Source organism: Diadema antillarum, unplaced genomic scaffold (assembly GCF_040938485.1).
Source record: "Diadema antillarum isolate AM-2024a unplaced genomic scaffold, OU_Dant_1.0 scf00000192, whole genome shotgun sequence".
Classification (NCBI taxonomy): Eukaryota; Metazoa; Echinodermata; class Echinoidea; order Diadematoida; family Diadematidae; genus Diadema; species Diadema antillarum.
The window spans coordinates 686706-712345 of record NW_027271081.1 but is presented as its reverse complement, the minus strand read 5'-3'; the positions used below and the strand labels follow the sequence as shown (position 1 = coordinate 712345).

Genomic DNA, 25640 nt, shown 5'->3' with positions numbered 1-25640 from the left:
AAAACAAAATAAGGCAACAACGCTTGGATTGGTTCAATGTTTGCAATTCTACTTAGAAAACCCCCTAATAATAGATATTTGAAATTGTATTACAAAAATAAGATAGCAAAATTGTGAACACTGCATATCTCAGTTATTCAGCCATACACAGATACATTTTGTCGTACTGTAGATACCGTATGGATCCTTTTTTCTTTAATAATCTCACCATATTTTCATCTTGAAATGCTTTTTTGTTGTCTCTCAGGTCTGGAGAATCAATTAATTCTACGGTATCTGTGGAGTGATTTGGAAGTGGAACAGCGGTTATCACCATGATTAAAGCACATTCAAATACTGTGAATTGAAATGGTTGAAGATGCAAACATGGATGGGAAAATATGTCTTCTTGCTAAGATTTGAGAAAATTGAACAACCCCACCTCAGGGGTTGCAACCATGGGTACGGAAGTGCCTCTCCTCAATGAATATAAACTGGACTTTTTCTGGAAGAGATTCCCACAAACACTCCTTGGAGGACCCAAACTGAAGCTTTCTGGATCCTCAGTCAGATACTCTGCACCAGCATATGTCTATATAATCCAGGTTACCGTCTTTCTCCTGCCATGGATAATTGGAGGCATATTAACAGCTGTTGTGGAAGTAGGACCCTTGTCTGCTCATGTAGGCTATTACATTTATGGGGCATGCATGGTAGTCTATGTTCTTGCTGTGCAGTTGACAAGCCTGGTTGTTCAGCGTCGTGCAACCACTGTCGCAGCCTTCCACAAGACCAACGTACTTGCGGAGGAGGATGAGGTGGACTTTGATTCGTGCTGTGGCTTTGAGACTTTGAAATTCGCTTTGCCGACGAAACGCTTCAAGATAAACATCGTCATACATGCCTTGGTGTCAGGGCCAGTGTGTGCGCTTGGTTTCTGGTACCTCCTGCCATCAACTCTGCAGCCTCTATATGGAAACGTTGGAGCAACTGTTTTCCTTTACATCTTTGGGTGGCTGACCCTCTGTATAGCGCAGTATCCACTGACGGTGGCCTCTCCACCAGAGCCTGCTCTCTTTAGAGCCATTGATACTCTTGAACTTCTTCCTCTTATGCGACCCTTTTATGCACTTGTCTGCTTTTTAGTTCATCTAGCCTACAAGTGAGTGAATATTTCTTTACTTGATTGGAATTGATTTGTTTTATGTGACCACTTAAGAAGCAATAATGATGGCTCTGCAATATGTTATGAAGGACTATAAAGGATTAGGCAACAAGAATAAAGTGCACTGCTTAGCTGGGCACTTCCATGGCAGCTAGGGACCTTGAACTAAGGAATTTGTTAAAGAGGAAATCCACCCCAAAAATAGCTTAGCTTCAAAAGAAAGAGAAAAACATATCATACAGAACGATGCAAAATATGAGAAAAATCAGATTACCTGATAAAGTTTTCATGTGTGTTATGAAATAATGGAAAAATTGTTATTCTTAGCTAATACAAGTAAAAGCTTCTCATATCAAGATCAGAGTTAACATTTGTTCTTTTTTATTTTGGGTGATTTTAAAGTACATTTTATATTTATACAGCTGAAATATGAGATTTTTGTCATTTCTGTATATGAATTGAATAAGAAATTATGAGATCATGATATTGTCAACTTGCTCATTTGAATATTCATAAGGACTGGCCAAGAAATATTTTCTGAAATATGTGAAATTTCAAAATGTCATATCTTCCTTATTTCTTATCTGATTTTTTTCATTTTGGGGTGGATTTCCTCTTTAATGATACAATAGTCTGAAGTCTTTATCCACTGAGCCACAACAGCTCCTAATGTTGGACTATGTATATCCTCTTAGTGTAACTCAGGACATAACAGACCATCCCTGGTGCAGTATGATTTATGTTCATTGTATGTCAGTCTCATTGTAATCAATTCCCAAGACTCGTGTGTAGTTGAAGATCCCCACTGAATCCCTCACTAACTGTATTCATCATGATGACTCCAAGATTAGATGTAAGGCTGCAGTGTGCATAAATCATCAAAATTGACCAAGAATAAATGATAAAGAGAAGTATCATATCATGCCACACCATGACATGTGGTTGACACAGATATTTAGCACAGATTTACGAGCATATCTTACAGTTCTTGCTAATGTTTACTCTGTTTCACAGACTTGTGCTGAATGATGAAAAATACAATGGAGCGCATGTACCGGTAGTATTTCTGTCTATTGTCATGGAATAGCCCCCTCAACATGTATACTCTGTGCCAACATGCTTGATGGTTTTGCATCTTGTGTTTGTTCCACCCAGGTTCTACCCATCCTTGCTCTTAACCAACCAAATACTCCATGTTGTGTACATATTCCTCCCCATGCTGTGGTGCATGGGAACCCTGCCTCCACTGGATGCCCTAGTCCTATGGCTGATGGAGCAGGCCCTGGTCCATTTCTTGGGAGGCTCACAGATGGCAGGAGATGTCAGGTACTTTATTCACTTAGAAAGCAAGCCACTACTGATTAATTGTTCTTTTGTTTTTGTTGTTATTTTTGTCAAAACTGAGATTACAAATATTCAGCATGTCAAACAAGAAGTTTGGAATTTGATTTCAAGGGGGTTCTGTGTTTGTTATACCCCCGCCAAACAAAGTTTGAAGGGGGTATATAGGAATCAGCGGACGGTCGGTCGGGCGGTCGGGCGGTCGGGCGGTCGGTCGGGCGGTCGGTCCATTGCAAATCTTGCGTCGCGAACTACTTCCTCAGTTTTCAACCGATTCTCATAAAACTTGGCACAGATGTGTGCCTTGGGTTGTAGATGTGCAAGACGTATTTTTTGACAGTACCCAAAAGTACGTTGCCATGGTAACGGCATATTATGGGCAAAAATGGGTACAAATCTTGCGTCGCGAACTCCTCCCACAGTTTTTGATCAATTTTTATGAAATTAGGTACAGATGTTCATCTGAATATGTTAATGTGCAAGACACATATTTCCGCAGTGGCAAAAAGTGCGTTGCCATGGTAACGGCATGTTATTGGTAAAATATAGGGCAAAATGCTTCATGGCAAAACTGCTTCATCAGTGTTCTTCCAATTCTCATGGAATTCATATTGAATGTTTGTCTTAGGATATAGGTCAGCATGACACATTTCTTGACAGTGACAAAAAGTATGTTGCCATGGTAACAGCTCACATATTATGAGCCAAAATGATGGAAAATTTTGTGTTGCAAACTACTTCCTCAGTTTTTGCCCAATTTCCATGAAACTTGGTACAGATGTGTGCCTTTGGTTGTAGATGTGCAAGACGCATTTTTCGACAGTACCCGAAAGTACGTTGCCATGGTAACGGCATATTAATGGCAGAAGATCAAGGAAAGATCTTGCGGATTTAACTACTTCCTCAGTTTTTTGACCAAAGCTTATGAAATGTTGTTTTGACCAAAGCTTATGAAATATTGTTTGGCGGGGGTATAACCAGTCGCTGTAGCGACATTTCTAGTTTCATCTGGATTTCATTTGCAAACTTGTGCTTACCTTTTGACATTGCTAGCCACAATTGTATTTGCTTGAACCCCCTTCAAACTGAACTGGTAGGTGTAGAAATTGTGCTTGCAGTCTACTTTAGATTTTGTGTAAGCCTAATCATAACCTAATACCAATATCAACTACTGCGGGAGACCTTTTATTATGATGTATACTTGTTATTTAGTGCACCTTTTGTATTGGATACTTGATATATGTACAACCACTTTTTGGTTTTTCAGTTTTTCTTTCCCGATTTTAAAAGGTCAATCATCTGTTGTGATGGAAATGGGTATCATGTTCTGACAAATTGATATGTCCATACTAGTAGATTGAGTCTACATAACAATGTAATATATTGAAGAATTGGTGCACACACATGTCTGATGTCTTATGTCTATAAATAATTCAACTTTTGTGAAGTTTGCCCTCTGTTTTCTCCTCTTTTCTGATATATACAGGTTGTGTCTGATGTTTCTTGCATCACTGGTGGTTGTCGTGGTAACCTACTTTCTTCCCTCTGTGCTGGTAGCCATAGTCTTCTCTGCCTGCCTGGGGTACATCTTGTCACTAGATCTCAGCAGCCTGGCCAATCAGATTCTGTCTTCTATCCAACAGAGCATGAAGAAACAGGCCAACCACAGTCCTTCTCACAGAGCAAAGACTGAAGCGCAGTCAGGGCCAAAGGTCAAAAAGGGCCTGGGTTGGGGATGGGGTTGGAGGGAGTTCCTCATCAATCTTATTATGCTCCTTGGTGTTGGAGCAGTGGCTGGTGTGTGCAGCAATTTCAGTCCAAGCACATGCACAAGCACATCAGCTGTGGTGAGGAGAGCACTGGGATATGTCGTCATATCACTGGCAGTGCTTGTGAAGGTACTCGGAGACCTTCAGATGGTTTACATTTGCTTTGGCATGCTGAGGAATAAACTCTTTCCTGACTCCATAAACAGCTCACTAAAATACAGCACCAGGAAAAGGAGACTACACAGACTTGGCTACGTGAGGAGATTCCTGTTGGACTTAGGTACAACATTTTTTTTCCATTTTCTTTGGTTTTAGTAGTATCATACAGCATAGGATTGGTAAAGATTGCATTTTGCATTTGGGGAGGTGGAAGGGGGTAGGTTTTTACCTCAGAAGTTGGTTCATTAATAACCAAGCATTCATATTTTAGGCATTGAATGTAAACATCTCATATTTTGATAAATCTGCTATTTTCCCATGGCCACTTCATTCAACGCATACATTACAAACCGTAAAATGTGAGTGTGTGTTTGAAGCATAGTGATTACACATAAAATAATTCATAAGCAAAATCAATCAAACATATTGAACATTTGCCAAACAAGCCACTGTGTTTTAGTGTGCCAAAGATATCCCTTAAAGTTAATTTCTTTTTAAATGAAATCAATGTCTTTTTTTTTTTTACATGCCATCAGCGATATGTACCGAAAGTCTATGTTAAAACTTTCTGAACATTTTGCTCAAACTTTCACCAATCCTTTCGATTTGTTTAAACCTACTTCATTTACATGATTACATCAGTTTGCAGTAGGGTGAATGTATATTCCTCCAGTTTTGCCTTATACAAATGATGAGAATGATATTGGATTGTTTTTCACATATTGTGTCATTCCTAATGTTTAGGTAGTGAAATACAATTCCAGGCTATCAAAATACCATGATTTACAATGCACACAAGGAGCTGCCTATGGCTGGTTATGCTATTTAATTTTTGCCTTTCTTCATTTTCAGTGTCTCCATTCATCATTGTGGCATATCTGGGACTGAGAATGGAATACTCTGGCCTCTCACTCCCCTCAGTTTGGTTTGCAGTTGGGGCAGTGTACTCATTTCGAAAGGTAGTACCTGCATAATTTTTTTGTTTTTTTGTAAAGCAAATGAGGGAAGTATAAGGATTATCTATTATGTTTTCCCATGTGAGAGAAGCTAAGGGGAAGTGAACAACATGCTACACATTACTAGATGTGCTGTTGTCCTGTTGGGAAACTGCAATGTAGATTATAATATTCTGTAGTTATGTACATTTAGAGAATGTATATGTTTTGGTTTTTTTTTTCTATTTTTTTGTTGTTAATACAGAAGTATATTAAACAAAGTTTTGTATTTTTTTGAATAAGAATATTCAAAACATTAATATAGCTGGGTAGAATTGAAGATTGCTGGGTTTGGGATCAATTTTTGTTTTATCAAAGTGTAATCGTAACATAAGCATGTCATAAAAGAAGAAATTGTAAATACTATTGCTCCTTAAACAAGTATGGTAATATTACCATTGTTAATAATTCTGATTTTTCTGATTGTGATGATGAGGAGGGATATTACATTTGCTACAAGAAACTATTTTGCAGTCATTTTCAGCTGTTACTGTTATTGTTTCATCACACCTAGTAATTTCATGTGCATGTTCACGTCTCAGGTGTGGCAGTCTACAAGCACAGCTTTGCTTGATGTGTCAGTCCTGCACATACTAGGAGAGCTCAGTGTTTGTGGCTCCACCTCCATGGCTGCGTGGTGGCCCTCTGACCCTGGTGCTCAGCTCATCATCATTGGACTGCTACACTGTTGGATCACCCAGACCCTGGACAAGCTCTACTGCTACACCACCATCCTGATCACATCCTACACCTTGGAGAAACAGAGGCGCAAGTCCTCCCTCCCTCTCATCATCATCTCCCTCATCTTCTTTCCCGTCGTCTTGGGGATCATCGCTGCATCCAGCCTGCTCTCCGCTCCCCTGCTCCCTGTTTTCACACTGCCCATCCTGCTCATTGGGTTTCCCCGCCCGCTGCGAATGTGGCCAGGAGTTGTGGGTGCAGCAGCAAACGTCTGTGAGGATTCAGTGTATTACCAGCAGCTGGAGCAGAAGCTGGGAGGGGTGCTGAGGAGGGCGGCAGCAACAGGAAGTCTTGGTATGACAAGCTCCTACTGGTCTGTGAAACAGAAGTGACATCAGTTACAACTGTCTTTATTTTTACAGAAGAGCTGTGTTTGAACTTTGGTCATGATTCTGGCACCGGGAATTATGCTGTATACAAAAGATGCCTGCTAATTCAAAAGAGCAGCATGCAATATTTATTATCATTATCTTCCCTGGCACACTATGGCATGGTATATTTTTGTATCTCCCAGAAATGGTCAGGGACCTTTTTTTTTTTTTTTTTTTTGCCAGTCAGCTGATATTGTTGAAGCAGGTACTGTATTCAGTATTTGCAACCCCCCTTTAAAAATACATGAAAAATGACAGGAGAAAGAAAGGAAAATTACATCACACAAGGCTGAAAAATGTTTTTGTGTAGAATATTTTCATGTACACATCCATATCATTTATAAACTTGAAATCAGTCAAACTAAAGATAATCTCTCTTAGGTCATTGCATTCATCAGGCAATTTGCAAGTGTTACTTATTGATTGCTCTTCTAAATAGATTTACCCGTTCATTGATTTGTAAGGCCTTTTTTTTTTCCCAAATACAACCATGCACAAATGGTTGAAATTTTGTTATGTTGATAGTTTTTATTTCCATTTTCCCTACAAGGTAACATCTCACCAGGGTCCTACCTGCTCTTGCGGTTCCAGGACCGCATGGCATGGCTCCAAGTCCTGGAATGTGGATATGGCTTCTGCACCATCAGCTTGAAGGGCATGGAGCTCCAGGAGACGTCCTGTCACACGGTGGAGGCTGCCCGGCTTGATGACATCTTTGAGGCGGCCTTTACCCACCCCAAGGAGAAGTTCCCAGTTTGCTACCTCAATCAGTTCCCCATGCACTCCTTGACCCCCGTGGATGCCCTGCCTGTTGACACATACTCAGATGCCCGGAATGTCCTGACGGGCATCATTGATTCGCCGACCACCTTGGAAATGGTGGATTCTTGCTTCATCAAGACACTCACGTGGCTCCTACTTCGTCACAACAGTGCAAAGAGGAAAGACTTTCCAACGCCGTCATCTTCAAACTCCAACTCCAACTTTGACGGTGCAAAGGAGTGTGGCAGCGTCAGCAGCAAGACGGGGCTGGTGCAGATGAAGCCACTGGAGAAGAGAGGGATGAGTGTGAGTGAAGACAGTGGCCGGGCAGAGTCTGTGCAATCCAGGCCACTCAGCAGTCACATCAAGCAACAACCCAAGAGGAAATCCTTGGTTGGATCTTGGGGCAGCCTTGACAGCTGGAATGACAATGACTCCCTAGAGCTGGAGCCAATTGAGACCAAACCCAAACTGACCACAAGGCCCAACAAGAACCCATCACCTCCCCCCAGTCGCAAAGGAGACCTCACTTTGCCGGGAGCCTTACCAGATTTCTCAGATGAAGAAGATGATATCTTAAAAGAATTAGACTTTGGCTTACCTGCTGTCGATATCCATGCTCCCAAGAAAGATAAAAATAAGCCTGGCATCCCTCTCGCTAAACAAGCCATCAATCTCTCTAGCTCAGCCCAGTTCTCTTCCCCATTCTCATCAAAGCTGAGTCTCCCCCTCAAGTGGCGTGAAATCCCCCTGGATGCCAATCTTGTCACCCCTCTCCTCCAGAGGTTCCCTCTGGACTGGTACAAGCATGTTCTGGCACAACTCGACATCGAATCGCAGAAGACGGCATCGGAATTGGCTGCCGAGATTGCTTCCGACGAGGCCCTGACAAGCATGTACGCCAATCTGGTCATGGCCTGCTATGGCATGGTCAATGTGTTTGGGTTGACAGGTGTGTCTGCAGTTGGGGCAGGTGCCAGTCACGTATACAAGATTTACACGGGAGACATACCCTGGTCCATCAATCTGGACTGGTTGACAGAGGACAAAGAGCTTCATGACATTGTGCTGAAAGCATTCAGGTAATGGACTGGACTGGCTTATTGACATAGATGTGACTGCCCAGCTCAAAACCCACAAAAAGTATGCCAAAATAAATTTCCACTTTTCTACAAAGTTAAAATTTGAAAGCTTTAAGCTTTAAGATGATATGTAACTTGTTAAAATTGGACCATCCTAACCCATATAAAAAGTGATTGAAATAAGACAGAGTTGGGAGGTGCAGTTTCATAGAAAAAGGAGAAAAGAGGATTCAAATATGAGGGTCACTTAAGCGTGCTGTGCAAAAGTATTGATGTAGACATGTTCTATTTCCCAGTGAAAACAGCACTGGTCCGAAAAAATATGGTCCAGAAAAACTGCTAATATCTTGTTTTCAGTTTTGTTTTAACCCGCCAAATTTTGACAGAAGGTAGATAAAAGATTACTCTCCCAGGTAAGACAAACATACAATTTTTAATCAGTCAATCCAAATGACATACACTGTATTTTGGTCCAATATAGTGAATCCCTATATGCAACTTTTTGTTGGTTTTGAGCTTGGTGGTCACCTATGTTGATTCAAATAGTGTGCATATGTTTCTTGTGTTTTCTTTTGTTTTGTTTTTTAAAAGGAGTTTTCAGGACAACCAGAGAGCTTGCTCAAGGTGTGCCCAACACAACAATGAATGTTTGTTCAGCTCAAACTGTCTTCAAATCTGGGTTAAAGGCATTATTTACCATTTTCAGATGAAACAAAAACCCAGCTTTAGTGCTTCAAAATAGTTCTAAAATGTGAGTTATAGATGAAACAACCAATGTAAAAATTGTAAAATAATTAAATGTTAAATCTACAAACTGTTAAAAATAGTTATAATAAAACCGTTTCTAGACGAAACCGTGTACATTTATGGTTTAGTGAGCAAAATAGTGATATATCCTTGTATTTTAGGCTTTATTGCAAAAGTTGTATATGGTACCATGTTTTGTGCACAACTGACCAACACATTAATGCATCAAATGTGACAACTCAAACATCTTTTTTAATCATTGCTGCCAATGGTAAACAACACCTTTAAAACAGGTTGAGAATCATGGCCATAGGTGCTATTAGACAAAGAACTTAAAGCATTTCCTTTTTAGATAATTTCAATGTACAACATTCTGTGATATAATTGCAGCACCGTCAAACATTTTGCCCAAGAGCTGGGATTTATTTACAACTCCTCACAATGCAATACAAATTGTGAAAGAAACCTTGTACCTGATACTCCTCTAATGCACTCACTTGGGACAGGTTTGCCTTCAAATTGGCTTATGACCAGACTGTGCTGGGTGAGGCGACAGATAACGATGAACTTGTGGAGTACTTGCAGGAATACGAGGATGAGTGGTACATTGGAAAAGACAGTGATGACCAGTGGTCCGAGGCGGTCAAGATGGACAAGCCAAAGTTGTTCTCCCTTGTTTATGATGCCAATGATGTGAGTTACTTGAGCTGCAGTCTTTGCTTCTTGTTGTTAATTGGTTGCACAGCAATTCAATTGGCAACTTCATGTAAAAGTTGTTTGATTAAGGTATATCAAAAGCACATTATAGTAAGAGCTTCTCCCACAATTTTGAAAGCTTGACAGGTGTCACAGGATCTTTGGTATAGAAACATACGTAAAAGAAGACAAATCTTACTCATTAACAACTCTTACTCATTAACTCAGTAACAAAAGTGGCTAGACTGCAAAAACTGGTCCAAACTGTTTTTTTTTTGGGGGGGGGATGCTATTGATGAGCTTACAATCTCCCAAATGACATTTCTGTACATTTTGGTCACCAAGTTTTAGAATGATATACAATGTAGCATATTTATTTTATCAGTGACGGTGAAAACATAATTGATTCATTCTTCTTGTTGCTTGCCATTTGTTTGCACAAAATGTTGGCCTACTCTAAAACAAACAATATTGTTCAGAGACAATCACAGGAAGCATTCTGCTGCCATGTTATTACCAGTATGCCTATCCAATTGTTTATATGTACCTGACCAATCAATGTAATACAATCCCAGTAAGTAGTTTGAATTAAAGACAATCAGTTTACTGCTTGTAAGTGCTATCAGTGTGGTTTCATGAGCATTCATTGTGGAGACCAATCAAAACAATCCAAATAAAGGAACTTCTTCATGAAGATGTCATGTGTATGAAAACTATCTCACATCACAATGTGATTTTGCAGGTCTCATTTCTTTGTTTTTGTAACCTGATATCCTGAGAAACCCGATATAGTAAGATCATTATCATGGTTTTTAGGTCATCCTTATAACAAGGATCCTCTGTGTAGAAGGGTTTTTCACACGCAAAGGACATGCTTTGTTCTGCAATCACATTTATCACAGAATACCTACAATGGGCGGGTGCTGTCTCGCCAGCCAGTGATGGTGCACATTGGCAAACTGAATTCTGAGGTGGTGCGCTCCCTGTGGTCCTCGCTCTCACTGGAGCTGCTGTACTTCACCAATGACGATGAAGAGCGCTACAGCATACAGGCACACCCTGTGGTACTGAGGAACCTTACCATACAAGCCGCTGATCCTCCACTGGGCTACCCCATCTATGCTTCACAGCCCCTCAGCATTCCAATGTGGTAGTCGTAGGAATACATCTTTTAAAACTTATTTGCAATTTGACTCCCCCCCCCCCCCCCCCCCCGAAAAACAAAAACAAAACAAAAACAAAAACAAAAACAAAAACAAAAACAAAAACAAAAACAAAGATTATTCAACAATCTGCCCTGATTTGACAAAGAAAGTAAGTGGGTGCTAATACCAGATATATCATGTGTGATGTAACCTGAGCTTTCGATCGAAAGCTCAGACCCCCTTTTGACTCCCATTTTACTTCATTGGCACGCCACTATTGGATAAGCAGTTTTCAGCAACCTTTTTTGCTACACGTATGATGTATATAACAAACCTTTGCTGTTTGGTCTCCAGTGGTGATATATCAATTAAGCTTAGGACTATGCAGTGTATATTTCATGTTGTAAAGACTGGAAGTTTGCATATTTTTCCACAGGGGTCTATGTAAAATTCTGTAAAGAATGCAACAAAATGAAACACCCCTACCCAATCCCTGGGCAAAGTCCTTTTGAATGCATCTTGATGTATTTACACATTTTGGCCAAGTTTGTCATTTTCAAGAGGCTTACATCCCTTGTTTTGGGAGAATAAACATGCAGGTCATGTGGTTAAGATCATGTACCAGGTATTTGTAGACCACTTTTCTGGGGTTGATAATCATTACTATCTATGCATTAAGTTGTAGACTTCAATCAGGGTACTCTCACAAACACACGTAAAACATGATATATTCGCGGCATGAAATTTTCGCGAATTGGAGCTGACAGCCCTTTTCGTGGCATGAAATTTTCGCGAATTGCCACTGGTGTTCAATGCATGTAGTGTAGACAAAAACTTTCGCGTGCATTTTAATTTCGCGAATTTTGGCGCTCGCGAAATTCGGCGCTCGCGAAATTCGCGAAATTAAAATGCACGCGAAAATTTCTCGTTTTACAGTATATAGTTTCAATGTTTATAAAAAATGAGTGTGTTCATTTGTCCCTCTGCTGATGACCTTAATCTTTGTTTTGATGTTGTGTTACAATGGTAGTAGAGGCAAGGAGACATGATAAAATTATGCATATGCATTAGCATCATTTTGATAGGTAAAAATAACTGAAAATGTTAAAATAAGACCGTCCATGAAGCAAGTGGTCAGATGCTGCTGCATAGCTCATGTTGTACTTTCTTTTCATCTGTATTTTGGGATGATTTCTCTAGGAAGTGCTGCATGAATGGCTCATAAGTGTGCTAAGAAAGGCTAGTATTTGCAGGAATCATCGAGAAGTGAATTGTGCAGGTGTATCAGTCCACATAAAACTGCAGATGTAGAGGATGCTGGTAGTCATTTGTTTATAATGCACTTCATCCTGAGTTGATTGATTTTTCTCTTTCATGATGGATGTGTTTAGTAATGCCTATCATATCTATGGCTGATGTTTTGTAAGCTCAAGGTTAAACCAAATCACAGACAAGCATTAAAGTGAAAACATAGTTCTGGTAAGGACTTGAGAACCTGTTTTGCACCATTCCGTATTTGCTTGCAATATATCAAGAGTCTACCAAGAAACTTACCTGGCTGATGCGATTTGCCGGGATGATGAGTTGTTTTGGAGTATTTTGAGATCAAAAGTGTAGAATAATAAAAGTCGGTATAGCGACTTTTATTCCAGAAGGATCCAGGCTAACTCGGTCTCAGGGACAACTCGGCCCTGTTTCAGACAATTTATACGCAGTTCGTGATCGTCATATCTTACACATAGGTGCACGTTCATTTTGTATACACGCCAGAGGTTCTTTGATGCGCGCGTTTATCAACTCGGCCCATAACTGCGACCAGCCAGAACACAAAGCGCTCCCATAGTAAAACACTGTACAATCAAGAGGGACAACTCGCCGTCAAAGCAAGGAGGTTTTATACATGGAGTTCCAACTGGCTGTAATTATTCAAACAGTTGTCAGATTTCTATTGATGTACAAAAGAATTCCACAGGTGCACTTGTGCCTTTGATGATCGATGTTCGACGTGCCGTCTTGCTGAGCAATCTGAAGATTCATTTTGAACGTTATCATAATGTCGGCCATATTTTGCTTATTTATTTATTAAATGAAATGAAATTTCACTTAATGATGAAGTGTGTAAAACAAAAGTCAATTCCGTCCAGAAATTTGTGCAAAAGTGTAAATCAGAGCTGTATCATGTGAAAATGTTTAAAACTGTACCATCCTGGAAAGCTGGTTTTATCACTTTTCCACTTTATAATAATTTCCACAAATGAAACTAATATGGAATAATCTTGAAGTATAATTCTTTGATAGATATATCAGATTAGTGCCCGGGTATGCCCAGTTGAGTAATTTTCATCTTTATTTCAGCATTTTTTGCTCAATTTCTATTCGCGCATCCTCGTGTTTGTACCACCTACCTTTTATAGGAAGGGATAGCAAAAAGTAATTACCATCACAAAGACATATCTTCCTTTGAAAGTGGCTGGTGATTATGCAATGAGACACGAGTCAATTGTCGTAGTATCTGCACGGCAGATCCTGTTCGGCACACGCTTCAAATATTTTTGAGCTGCAGCTTCGAACATCTAGCAAAGGAAATAAGACGGTTGTGACTCCATTCTCTAGAACCTGCTTGGTCAAAACGAGGCCGAGTTGTCCCCAAGTTTGAATTAGCCTGACCCTGATTGGGTAAGTTCTGGGATTGTGACGACGGCAAACTTTTTGGTTGATTTCGCATTTTCGTCGTTACCCAACGAATATCTTGTTATCACAGCGGTATTCCACACATTTCTTAGGCATGCACGTAAATTTTGGAGCAAAGTTTGACAGTTCTGCTGGCATATGAGAACTATGTTTTACCTTCAAAGCATAATCTATTTTCTGCTTACTAAGAAATGGTATTATATAACAAAGTCCTTGGGACTGACAGTTTTCTTCTCTTATATCAAGATTTCTTATAGCAAAACAATTAAGTATTCAAAGACACATAGACAATTTGGGGCCCCTAAATCTTTACTTCTTTGTGACGACGAGAGTCTTGTTACAATGTATAAATGTGTGCGTTTTAATGGGAGTGTACTGTATCAGGATTTACTTAAAAGTAATTTTGCCTAGTAAATGTACGTTGGTCTAGTAAATTATGTTTTTCTTGTAACAGAATGTTCATTTTTGTGAGGATGGTATGTAATACATGTACTGTAAAAGTGAATATTTTCATGTAATTTTTTGCATTTTGCCGGGTAAGACAAGTTTCTGTGTTTTAATTCTGCGGAATCAACGTATCAACTACAGAAACATATGGCAAGCAGGAATATTTGCATGCTTACATTTTCGCGCTAGTTTCTGGTTTTGCAAAGTGTGCCAAAAAAAAAAAAAAAAAATTTCCACTTTAGCAGTAAGCATAATTACTGGCTAGTCCCAAAACAAAGCAAGAAGTACCACTACATAAAATGGCCTAGAATTGTTGAAGAAGGCAACCCTGAATAATAAATACAGTGGACTCCTGTTATAACAAAGTCCTCAAGACCTGCAGTTTTCTTTTGTTATATCAAAATTTTGTTAAAACCAAACAAATACATAATGAAAGATAAAGAGCGGATAATTTGAGGACCTGAATTTTTCCTTCATTGTGACTGGAATTTCATTATAACCGTGCTCGTTACAACAGGAGTGCACTATAGTACAGGTACATTACAGCAAGAATCAAATTTGACAATTTTGATAGACTAATTCAAAACACAATTTATTTACATTTTCCTGCATGGTGTTTTGTATCAAAAGTGACATGAGAAACAGATGGCTGACAATTTCGTATACATTTCTGAACAAATCACCAATAGAGAGCTAGCAGGTATTTTAGTCTCGTCATCCAATCATTGTAAAAATTTCTTCACTGTAGGAACAGGTCTGTTACTTCTCAGACATATCAATTTTGTATGAGCAAACTCTTGTGTTGTGTATTTTTTCTTTGAGCTCAACATACTCCTTGTCATAAACAGGTACATGTATAGAGTTAGAGTCTGAAAAAGTCTGAGATGTACAACTCTTTCCTTCCTACAAAAATACATGTACACAAGTGTACATGTACTTGTTTTAGAGGAATGGGATGTAAATATGCATTTCGACCATTACTTTGAATAGAGGACAGCTTACTAAAAAAAAAAAAAAGGTGTGGTCACAAATTGAGTACAGAAGATTTTAAACAGGCAGGAGTTGAAATACAATATTAACAAACTTCGCCATAAACCGTCCATTACAAGGTACCTAAGTTTCATCGATTTCTGCTTAATACTGGGTTAAGCATGTGTTATGTCATAGTAGACTAGACTTAAACCAATTAAAAAGGTTTGACATGCTTGCATACAACAAGTGCACTTCATTTTCATCGCAGTCACCAATTCCGCTTTTAATTCTGATGGCTTGGGGTTTGACTGGTACTCCTTGCTCTTTTCCATTCAAAACATGTATTTGTCTCTTAGTTTTTATTTCATAGAACTGGCAAGTATTCTTGATATTCTACATTGGACTTGCTCACGATTTCAGCATAGAGCTCACTGTAACGATTAAAGAAGTGTCTCATGAAACTCAATGTTAGTACTATCACCTTGAACACTGAATCATATGTGTTACATTTTACAATTTGGAAACCTTGATAATGTTCAAATCTAAATGTACAAAGCTTTATCTTATATATTTGTACAGCAGATGGAATCTAATCTGTAATAAACCCTATCAGATCTACTACATGAGCTGTTCAAATTCATTATTGATTCTCTATCCTCTCAGAAATGCCATATTTCCATTTAAATGCTATCCTTGCTGAGTATTGCTACAATTTATCTTTCAACTCATGACTACATGACAGTGCATTCATGTACATTACAAACTGTTCTGCAACCCAAGCGTTGGCCATATCTTGCAAGACCCGCTTGGCATACTAGTTTTCCTCACTCACTGATCTCATGTGTTAACACAGTTTGCTAGTACAACTTTGTGAACAAACAGACAATGTTAAAGGCACAGTAATGGTTTCAGTGAATGCCCCAAAGGACTGGCATTCTAGCTTATCACATGCATGTATCTTGGACTTGCAAACCTAAAATTCATTAAATAGATAGAAAACAAAGCAATTAACCAAGAATTTTTCACCCATCTTTAAAACATTGAATACATGTATTAGCATGTAGTCACACAAGGTTCTATAAAGCTCCTTCCTGAACAAACACAAAAAAAAAGAAAAAGAAGAAGAAAAAAGAATATTCCTAATAGATAAGAAAAAGTGGCAGGTATGCTATTATTACCAAGCCTCGATTAAACAAAAACAAAGATTACACCTTTCAGTGTCACAAAAAAGATAGTTGTATTATATTTTACTCAAACTTTTATGAATTATTGAATTGTAACAAGATGAAGAGACAAGCTGTCCGATCTCCTAAATACTGCAACTGGATCTAACCTACTGAAATCAAACATGACACATGTAGGTGAATAAAAAGGTTAATTCGGGTTCAAAAGCCCCAATTTAACAATGAACAAGTGCATTTTGATTATGGTGAATGCATGTTGCATGATGACTTTTGGAATTACTTTTCGTTTCTGAATACATAATGGGTATATCATAACCATACCATAACAGAGACAATGTGTATATTCTGGAGACACTTTTCCACGTAAATTGTATTACCCTGAACACGAAAGTGCACGGTAAACACATCCTTGTTCTAATGGTAAACATGTTCTAATGGTGACCCAGGAAGAAGAGTTTCTCATTACAAGCCTAGCAATTTACAAGATAATTAAAGTCATGTCCAGAGCAACTGAGAATTACATTCACAAATTCGCCCAATAAATTAATTTAAATATAACTGCAAAAAACTGTAAGAACTTTTATTCAAAATGTATCATATCATTGTGTGCATACAAACGATTAAAAACACACATAAAACTTGCATTGCATTCGGGTTTTTTTTATGGCAATATGTGAAGTGGATTTCAATGTCAAATTCACGTTCCTGTCACACTCAGAAATACTGTTGATCACATGTTGAATCCTTGACATCAATACTGCAAAAAGGAAGAATAAGAATGATGAAAAAACTGTCAATATTTTGAGTTGGAACCTGGACAAAAGGAAGCATGCACAGGGAGGGTGATCATTTTGCAAGTCAGTGAAATATTTCTCTCTAGAACAACCTCTGATAATATGAAAACATGGGATATCCCATCATTTAACAGGAAAGTTAACAACCTAAGAGCTCATATAAAGTTAAGAAGAAACAAAATGTGCTCAGAGGGGAAAAAGCTTGGAGTTGAGCTGAAGGACTAAACTTAGAATAGACAAAAAGTACTTTACAGCACTGGTTCTGGAAAATCAGTCGACAAAATACTGTTTTCATCACTACTAACAATTTTCAAAATGCCATACACTTAAATGATATTAGTACTACAATCCCCATGGAGTACTTACATTACTAATTGTCACAACAAAATATGAAATCAAATCATAAATGTTAATCACTATATCAGATGACTCAACTTCTGAAGGTTCAATGGCTTTCGTCTCAACATCAACTCTGCAAAAGTATTCTTTCACAGTGAAATAATCAGGGAAATTGGGAACATTCAAGGCAAGTTGATTTCAGCTACAAATGAGTATGACATGCATCTACACGAATCTTCAGTGTCATTACACATTTAACACCTTCCAGTCACTTAAAAATAGAATGGAAAATTTTATTTCAATAAAAATAAGACAGCATGGCCATGAATCATAATAATGACATTCTCCAAAGACAAATAAACATTCAAGGATGTAACATGCCTACCAGTTTGAGAGTCAATCAGTCATTGAACTTTACAATACTTACCTGAGATTCCCTGTATTCCTTAACACGTCTCCGTCCAATCACTGGGGTTAACCTGGTTGGGGGTGGGGAGCAAAAAGAACAATGCAGTGATTTGCTTGACAGTTACAATGGGCTGCTGCTGCTTCTTCCAATCCTGTGCAGAAATCCTTGGTGCATACTCGCATGAATGATGACATATTCTCACTAGTGCAGACAGTATTGACATTATAAAATACATGTTTCACATCTATATTTACCTCCGCCAAGGGAGGAGGTTATGTTTTCGTTACCGTTAATTTGTCTGTGTGCAAAATAACTCAAAAAATTGTGTACGGATTTGGATGAAACTTGCATGAAAGATTGAGAATGACACAAGGAACAGATGATTCATTTTTGGTAGTGATCCGGGAATTTTTATGGATCTTACGAAGGATTTTCGACATTTTTGCAGGTAGGGTAAATGAACTTGGGAGTTCAAGCTGCGTATTTTTGAGGTTTTGATACGCGCATTAGAGTGCATGCTCGAGTTTCTGGTCCAGGGTGAGGTGGCTGCGCAGCTGGTATTGATGAAGTAACAAAAGGTTTCTATAATTGGGAAATTGGGGGATTTTCAGCATGCATGTATGGGTAGAAATCACTGATCTCTACGGAAGAACAAGGTCAGTGGTGGAAATAAGCTGCTTGGCGGAGGTCTGTGCTCTCAGAGTGCTTCTCTTGTTACAATTTTAAATGCTTGTGGCAAAGAGGGAATTCAGGGGGTCAACAGCAGGTATTACACTTTAACTCTCAATTCAATACAATATATGAAGACAGCAATAAATCAAATATGCATTCTTTCCTTTTCTTTTTTATGAACCAAACCATTAACCAAGTTGATGTATCTAGATAGTATGGAATGGCAATGACATCTTGTTTAGAGCTGAGAGTGGCTGCATTCCTACTAGGTACTGTTAAAAAATAAACTGTCAAATGAAAAATTTTCATCAGCATTGGAATGAACTACTGTATGGTAATGATAGTTCTATGATTTGCAATAACGATCTGGAAGGATGCAATAGACTTGTCTTGATGCAAAATGTTTTACGTTGATGTGGTATGGGGAAGGGGGAACACAAGTCACATTTTAGACAGAAAAGAACACTAGTAGATGCACATACCACAGTATAGTATCAGACAGCACTCATCATGCATCAAGGCCACTACCTCTAGCACAAAGGATACCCATATAATTTGATAAAAATAAGATCTACAGCTGGCAGCTTTGACGCAGTGCAAAGTTCAGTCCAGAGAACACAAACTTTCCAAAATTATTCATGAGGACACTCTAAGTGATATTCAGACTGATACATCAATTATTACAAGGATTATATCACCTACCATCTAGTAACACCTGGGGCATACTGGGCCATGTAGTAGAAGAGGAGGATTGGCTGCCTCGCGATCCACACCTCATTGAGTCTGTTTGCCAAGGCAACCACTGTGAGTTCCACGCATCTTTCTGTGCTCATCAGGACTCGGTAGTTGCGATCTGCTGAGCCATCATATGACTTGGATGGAGGCTAGATGAAAGGGACATGACGAACAAAGAATTGATGACACAATAGTCAAGGCAACATGGACACTGTATCCTGAAAAGTTTGAATATTGTTGATCTTCCCCTCTGCATCCTTCCCCATTACCCTCCTCAACTGATGACCTGTGAGTTCCACAAAGTTCTTTGGGAAAATGAGATGGCAGGAGTCCAATACTTTTTCTGAAAATGTATGTCCTCCTTGAGCAGAACATTTTCCAGCACAGTCCTTTGCTTTTGTTTTGTTTGTCTGTCTGTGTGTTTGTGTGTGTGTGCTGTTCTATTTTTTCCTTGTATATTAAAAAAAAGGCGTTGACTATTGAAATACTTAACAAAATATGACATAAATTGAATTAGAAGGAAACAAAATGAGTTTTACGTCGTGGATAAAATACTTTTTTCTCAAACATTTAAAAGACATATTAAAAAAAAATAGAAAGATTTGGTAAAGGGCAACAGAAAATCCTCAAATCAAAGAACAGGTGTCTTTTTAAAGTGCCTTGGAGTATGGAACCCAGAAACAATTCTCACCCTGCTGAAATCCTCCCTGTATGCATTTTCAACAATGCTGGAGACCACGGGGCCAGGACACACCATTGTAACGCCTATATTCTTGTTGGACAGCTCACTCCTGACTGTGTCAAAGAAACCCTAGAATGATAAAAAGATGAAAGTGGGATGGGGAGCCAAAAGTGTGAATAATGCGTCACCAGAATATTCAGTCACACATAATGGACAAGAAAAACATTAGAACCTACATGCAATCACTATTCATGATGAAAGTGAAGTAGCATATCTGAAATATCTAACATTAAATGAAAACAACTATGAGAAGTTTTTACTAATGTTTCAAATGTGTCCAGCTCAGAATAAGCTAGAAGTGGAGAGCAAACAATTGTGTGTACAATAAGGCGGCAGGTATGCTTTGTCTCATCTTACTGTTCGTAATACTTCCGCCAAGGGAGGAGGTTATGTTTTCACTGGCATTGTTTGTTCGTTGGTTTGTTTGTTTGTTTGTTTGTTTGTCCATGTGCAAAATAACTCAAAGAGTTGTAAACGTATTTGGATGAAACTTGCAGGCAAGGTTGAGAATGACACATGGAACAGATTATTAAATTTTGGTAGTGATCCGCGAATCTTTATGGATTTTATGAATGATTTTCAATATTTTGGCAGGGAGGGTCAATGAACTAGGGAGTTCAAGCTGCACATTTTTTGAGGTTTGCATACACGCTTAAAGTGCATGCTCTAGTTTCTGCTAGGGCAAGGCGCCCCGCACAGCTGGAATTGATGATGTAACAAAAGGCTTCTATTGTGGGAAATCGGGCGATTTTCAGCACGCATATGAGTGGGTGGAAATCACTGATCTCTATGGAAGAACAAGATCAGTGGTGGGAATGACCTTCTTGGCGGAGGTCTGTGCTCTCAGAGTGCTTCTCTAGTTTGGATTTGTTGTTTTTCACTCTTCCTGAGAAAGAAGCTCCCAACAATATTGATATCATGGACAACTCTATAGATCTATATATGCAGCACTTATGAATTATGCTTAGCACATCAACTACACACACATGAATTCACATAGTACTCACATGCATGCCATGTTTGGATGCACAGTAGGCGGAAGAGAGCGGGGCTGGCATCTTCCCTGTAGCACTGCTTATATTGACAATCTGCCCAAAGCCATTGCGGATCATGACGGGTAGGGCAGCCTTGCAGAGCGAGATGGGACCCAGCAGGTTGACATCGAGGATGGCCCTGTCCACTTCAAACATGCAGTCCTCCACAAGTGCCCGCTGGCTGCGCCCACTGTTGTTGATCAGGACATCAATCTGCAGCAGATGCAAAAGGCCATATCGATGACGTGATTGTATGCTTTACAATCCTGACTTAGACTGCATTATCTTTCACCATTTAAAGCTGTAGCTGTAAAGGTAGAATTTAATTCAAATGGCAAAGGACTTGAATCTTGATCAAATGGTTGTGATTTGAATTGGAAACCTATGTAAGTGCTGCATTTTCACTGTGCTGGACTCAGTAGGGTGAAATGATGCACATTGTATGCTTATAAATCAATTTTCAATCTAACTCGGTGCTACATAGCCTCAAGTTGTGTAGTTAATTCATATCATGTAGAGTATGAACAACATACTTTTTCTGTGAGAATTTTGTTAGTCAATCAATATTTGTGAAATCATGGACTCCCCCAAATATTTTTTTTTTTGGCCATATCAGGACTGCAAGTCATATCTTCTTCATGACCAAGAATAGCAAACATATTTACTTTTCATTCCATTGTTGTGTTTCCTTCTAAACAGTTGTACAAGTCCAAAGTACTAGACATCACGCTCTCTATTAGCATATGGTGCATACAGTACCTCCTCACGATGGAGGGAGAAGAAAGGAAGGAAAAAGAAATGGAGAAAGAGGAGGATGAAAAGGATAGTGGAGAAAGGGAACACTTAATACTCACTGTGTCATATCTTTCAACAATCGATGCGGCTAGCTTTGAGTGGCTGTCATACTGTGTGGCATCCATAGGGAGGACATACACATCATCTGGACTCACGCCTGGGAAGCTGATGCACTTTTGGTAGACTCTGTTCAGCTCGTTGACCCTGCGAGCTGATAGAACGACTTTAGCACCCTGCAAAAAGCAAACACACTTTCACGAAGTAGTTCAGGACACTCTAATTCAGGGTGTTGGAATTAAAATCTAGTCTGTTTGGTGTCTCTGGATTAATATTTACTTCCAACTATGAAAAAAGCAATTGCCAAAATTTGCAAGATAATCCATTTATTATGCATTTTGCTCCAAAATAATGTTCTTCTTGTGATATACTTGCATTATATGCAACTAAATTGCCTCATTTCCTTTTATATATAAGACATACTTTATCACTGTCATCCCTTTTTGTCACCTTTACACTAGTCTGTTGTGAGGGGATAGAAAAGGCAACTACCAGTTTGCACTAGTTGCCACAGTTAAAGTCATTGAAAATGTTACTGTTATCTTACCTTCTGTGCAAGCTGATAGGCAAGTTCTTCCCCAATCCCACTGGAAGCACCTGTAATCCAGATCACTCTGCCCTGTAAGTTATCTGTTGGATGACAAGCACAATGTAGAGCATGGTTGGTGATGAGACATTGTAACATTGTGTCAACTATATGAAAAAACATTTAATATGAATACAAATGAAGCAAAGGTCTCGTTGAAATATCAACTTGTCCTGCTCATGTATAACAAAATAACGCCCGGTTGGCAAAAGAGACTTATATAATATATTTGAACATTAATGAAGCAAAGCTGATGTTCAAACAGATGGTGGCTTGCCAAACATGCCACCACAAGCACAGCTTGAATATGTTCACATATGCATGGAAAGACTGCACAGATTTTGTTGATGCCTATAATTGTACTGTGTCGGCTCCATCACACAAACAAATTAGCTCGCTGTCCTTACATGAACCTCTCTCTCACTTTCAGAGATTGCCAGTGAGAGGAACTTTAGTGGTTGGACAGTTGCTTTACTTAACACCAAAATAAAGATGGCCCTTGAAGAACAATCACACTTGTAGACTACAGAATATATTTCCTCAGCAGGCAACAAAGATTGTAGGCCTTGGCATACAAGCTATGGACAAATTTTGAAACTAGATATTGGTTTGGCTGTTCTGTAAAATGTGTCTCAAGCAAAGCTACATCCAGAATGACAGTATCTCGACATGGAAACATATTACTATTACTTGGTAGCAAATTTTTTATTCTTGGATATCGATTTTTATGCTCATACATTTTATTGAAATAAAGGTCAACTTACCCCCATTGTCTCCAAAGCTATCATAAAGCATTAGTGTGAGGTCTCCATCAGAGACCATCAGAATAAAGAAACAGACAACAAATGTCACCAGCAGCATGAGGGAGATAAAGTAGAGGATGCGAATGGAGAGGAGAATGAAGACTGCTGCGAGACACAGCGCAACGAGATAAATTGTTTGGAGAGCCATGTCTATTTCCAGTGCTGCTTGGATCACCCGATGATGTGAGAAACTTGAACCTGCAGTATTGAAAAAACACACACACACACACACACACACACAGAAACATTCAAAGAATTGAAAATGAAGAGTACAGAAATGACTATTGAAAGCAGGGAATGATTTTACTTCACAAATTTGATTAGCAGTTTTGATCAAAGGGAAGGCACACTGTACTTTTAACATACTTCTGCTACCTGTACAGTTTAGTCCTTTGTAAAATAAAAAAACCTACAGACAAGAAATTTTGTATAGCAATCAGCCTATAATTCCAAGTATGAAAAAAGGCTACATAGAAAATTGTGATGTGATACCAGGAAAAAAATATTCCCTGCTGAGTAACAATTTCCGTGACATGTACATTCAAAGTTTGCCTAACACTAGAGGAGATCTATTCTAATAGTAATGACATGTTACTGTTAGACTAGCCTGACCAGACCGCTGTGCGAAGCACAGCGGTCTGACATGTATGAGTGTTTAAACGTTGTAAACGACCGTCACTATTGACGGCAAAATCACATAAAATACCTTTTATTTTGTTTGATTTTAAGAGTAAGGTAATTTTTACCACTCACCTACAGCATATTTTCCTGATGGTTGAGTTGAATTCCGCGTTTTGTTGGTATCCAGACCTTATTTTTGAATTTTTCGGAGTAGATTGTGCGGTGGCATCTTTTCCTTCGAGAGCTTCACAAAATCAACAAACTACCACGCATGCGGAACCGAAAGTGGTTGCGTTTTACGTACGCCCGTGCGTCTCATGTGTTACGTACGTAAAGCTACAGCACTCGTATCCGCGCGTGCTTCGCCGGCAATGATTTGACCTTTTTATGGGTCACCCCGACTAGCTCATCACTTCCGCTCCCCGACCAGCTACGTTGTAGTATACGAGAGTGAATGCCATTCAAATAACACGCAGATGAGGAGTGAAGCAATACGGACGTTTACAGACCTGACTTTAGCCACGGATTTCGGTGAGTTTTTGACGTAATTAAACAAAAAATCGCATACCGATTATTGAATGATTACCAGTATCATAGATTACGGGGATTCCTTATATTTTCGTTTTCCACAATTAATAAAGATATTCATTAAGGAAACGCACACCCACCGCTGAAAAATAACGTCTGCGAAGGAATAGACGTGCAGCCGCTGTCGCTTCACGACAGTGGCTGCGTGTAGTTACTGTTTTAGACCAGATCTGGGTATAGACTTTTGTCTGATTTAAATTCTGATGTAGACCCCACCAATTCTCCAAGTCACAGTGTTTGTTCTCACCTTCCAAGCAACACGCTCAGTTGTCTACTGCTGACTGTTTATATACATGGTACATTGTTCACTCAGTTCAGTTCAGGAATCAGCGGGGGGGGGGGGGGGGGGGGGGGGGTCAGGAGTATCCTTGACCTTGGCTGCCAGTTGATGTATAATTTCTAAAATTCTAAAAATCTATGCATGGGACCCCCATCCCACTGTTCTGTTTAGTTTACACCGTCCGTGTTAACTGATATGTTGTTCCCAGGGCAGGTGCAAAGGTGACAGGCATGGCAAGAGCAGAGTCACGAGACGGTCGTCCAGGCCATGCCAGTAGGCACCTGCACCCTACGCCTACTGTACTGCCGGTCAAGGTCCAGGCCAGCGCGCGGCCCCGGAGCGATCCGGTCCGCACTTCTCTACCGTGTACCTGCCAGTGCAGTGAGGAGTCTGGAGTGGGAGCCGTGTATGCATGTTGAGCGTAAATTCGGCAGACGCGCAACATACAACATGGCCCGTCATGGAGCTACCAACGCAACAACTTACGTTGTGATCGTGGTGATATTTAGCTATCTATGGAGAAATAAAACTTACCTTATATAACTGGATGATCTCTGTCAACTACTAGTCCGTGCAGTCTTAACTCAAATAAAATGAAACTCAGTTTTTGCAATCATTCCCTTGAATTAAACGGTCACCTACACGCCTGCAGCTATATCCCGGTGATCCATTTGTCCAAAATTAGCGCTAAAAAATAATTGTTCAGAAGTCAACCGGGAATATGGAATGCCATATGCGTGACAGAAGATTAGAATACAACTTCGCAAGCTTGTTTTGTGTTTAGAAATCAATTTAGTTTTTATATATAGATCTAGAGCTTTTGGCTTTTATTCAGCGACCACGCTAATGATACAAATTGGTTACTAGTATTTTGGGTCATGCACCTTCAATGATAAGACACCTGGCAGGTTTGTGTTCAAACATTCTCGGATCATTCCC

The 25640-nt window shown here is 39.3% G+C and overlaps 2 protein-coding genes across 2 annotated transcripts; one reads left to right on the top strand and one right to left on the bottom strand.

Moving 5' to 3' along the window:
- The first annotated feature begins 437 nt into the window (after positions 1-437).
- Positions 438-10961, top strand: LOC139723521 (pecanex-like protein 4). The gene is made up of 8 exons (XM_071634759.1): positions 438-1141; positions 2300-2470; positions 3972-4534; positions 5266-5372; positions 5951-6443; positions 7071-8364; positions 9618-9804; positions 10710-10961. The coding sequence occupies exons 1-8, from the start codon at positions 438-440 to the stop codon at positions 10959-10961; spliced, it is 3771 nt and encodes a 1256-aa protein (XP_071490860.1).
- A 5531-nt stretch (positions 10962-16492) lies between these two features.
- LOC139723520 (dehydrogenase/reductase SDR family member 7-like) lies at positions 16493-25333 on the bottom strand. The gene is made up of 9 exons (XM_071634758.1): positions 25236-25333; positions 23174-23410; positions 22371-22453; positions 21826-21999; positions 20945-21184; positions 19887-20006; positions 19163-19344; positions 17807-17858; positions 16493-17003 (listed from the first exon to the last, which is right to left on the bottom strand). Exons 2-9 carry the CDS (start codon positions 23358-23360, stop codon positions 16998-17000), a joined length of 1044 nt encoding a protein of 347 aa, XP_071490859.1. The 5' UTR covers positions 23361-23410; positions 25236-25333; the 3' UTR covers positions 16493-16997.
- Positions 25334-25640: the final 307 nt, after the last annotated feature.

Coding starts and splice junctions, on each gene's coding strand:
- LOC139723521 (XM_071634759.1), top strand. CDS start 438: ATGGGTACGGAAGTGCCTCTCCTCAATGAATATAAACTGGACTTTTTC. Junction 1,142..2,299: donor TTAGTTCATCTAGCCTACAA/GTGAGTGAATAT, acceptor TGTTCCACCCAG/GTTCTACCCATCCTTGCTCT. Junction 2,471..3,971: donor CAGATGGCAGGAGATGTCAG/GTACTTTATTCA, acceptor TGATATATACAG/GTTGTGTCTGATGTTTCTTG.
- LOC139723520 (XM_071634758.1), bottom strand. CDS start 23,360: ATGGCTCTCCAAACAATTTATCTCGTTGCGCTGTGTCTCGCAGCAGTC. Junction 21,185..21,825: donor TTGTTGAAAGATATGACACA/GTGAGTATTAAG, acceptor CATCTGCTGCAG/ATTGATGTCCTGATCAACAA. Junction 17,859..19,162: donor GCCCCAGGTGTTACTAGATG/GTAGGTGATATA, acceptor ACCCCCAACCAG/GTTAACCCCAGTGATTGGAC.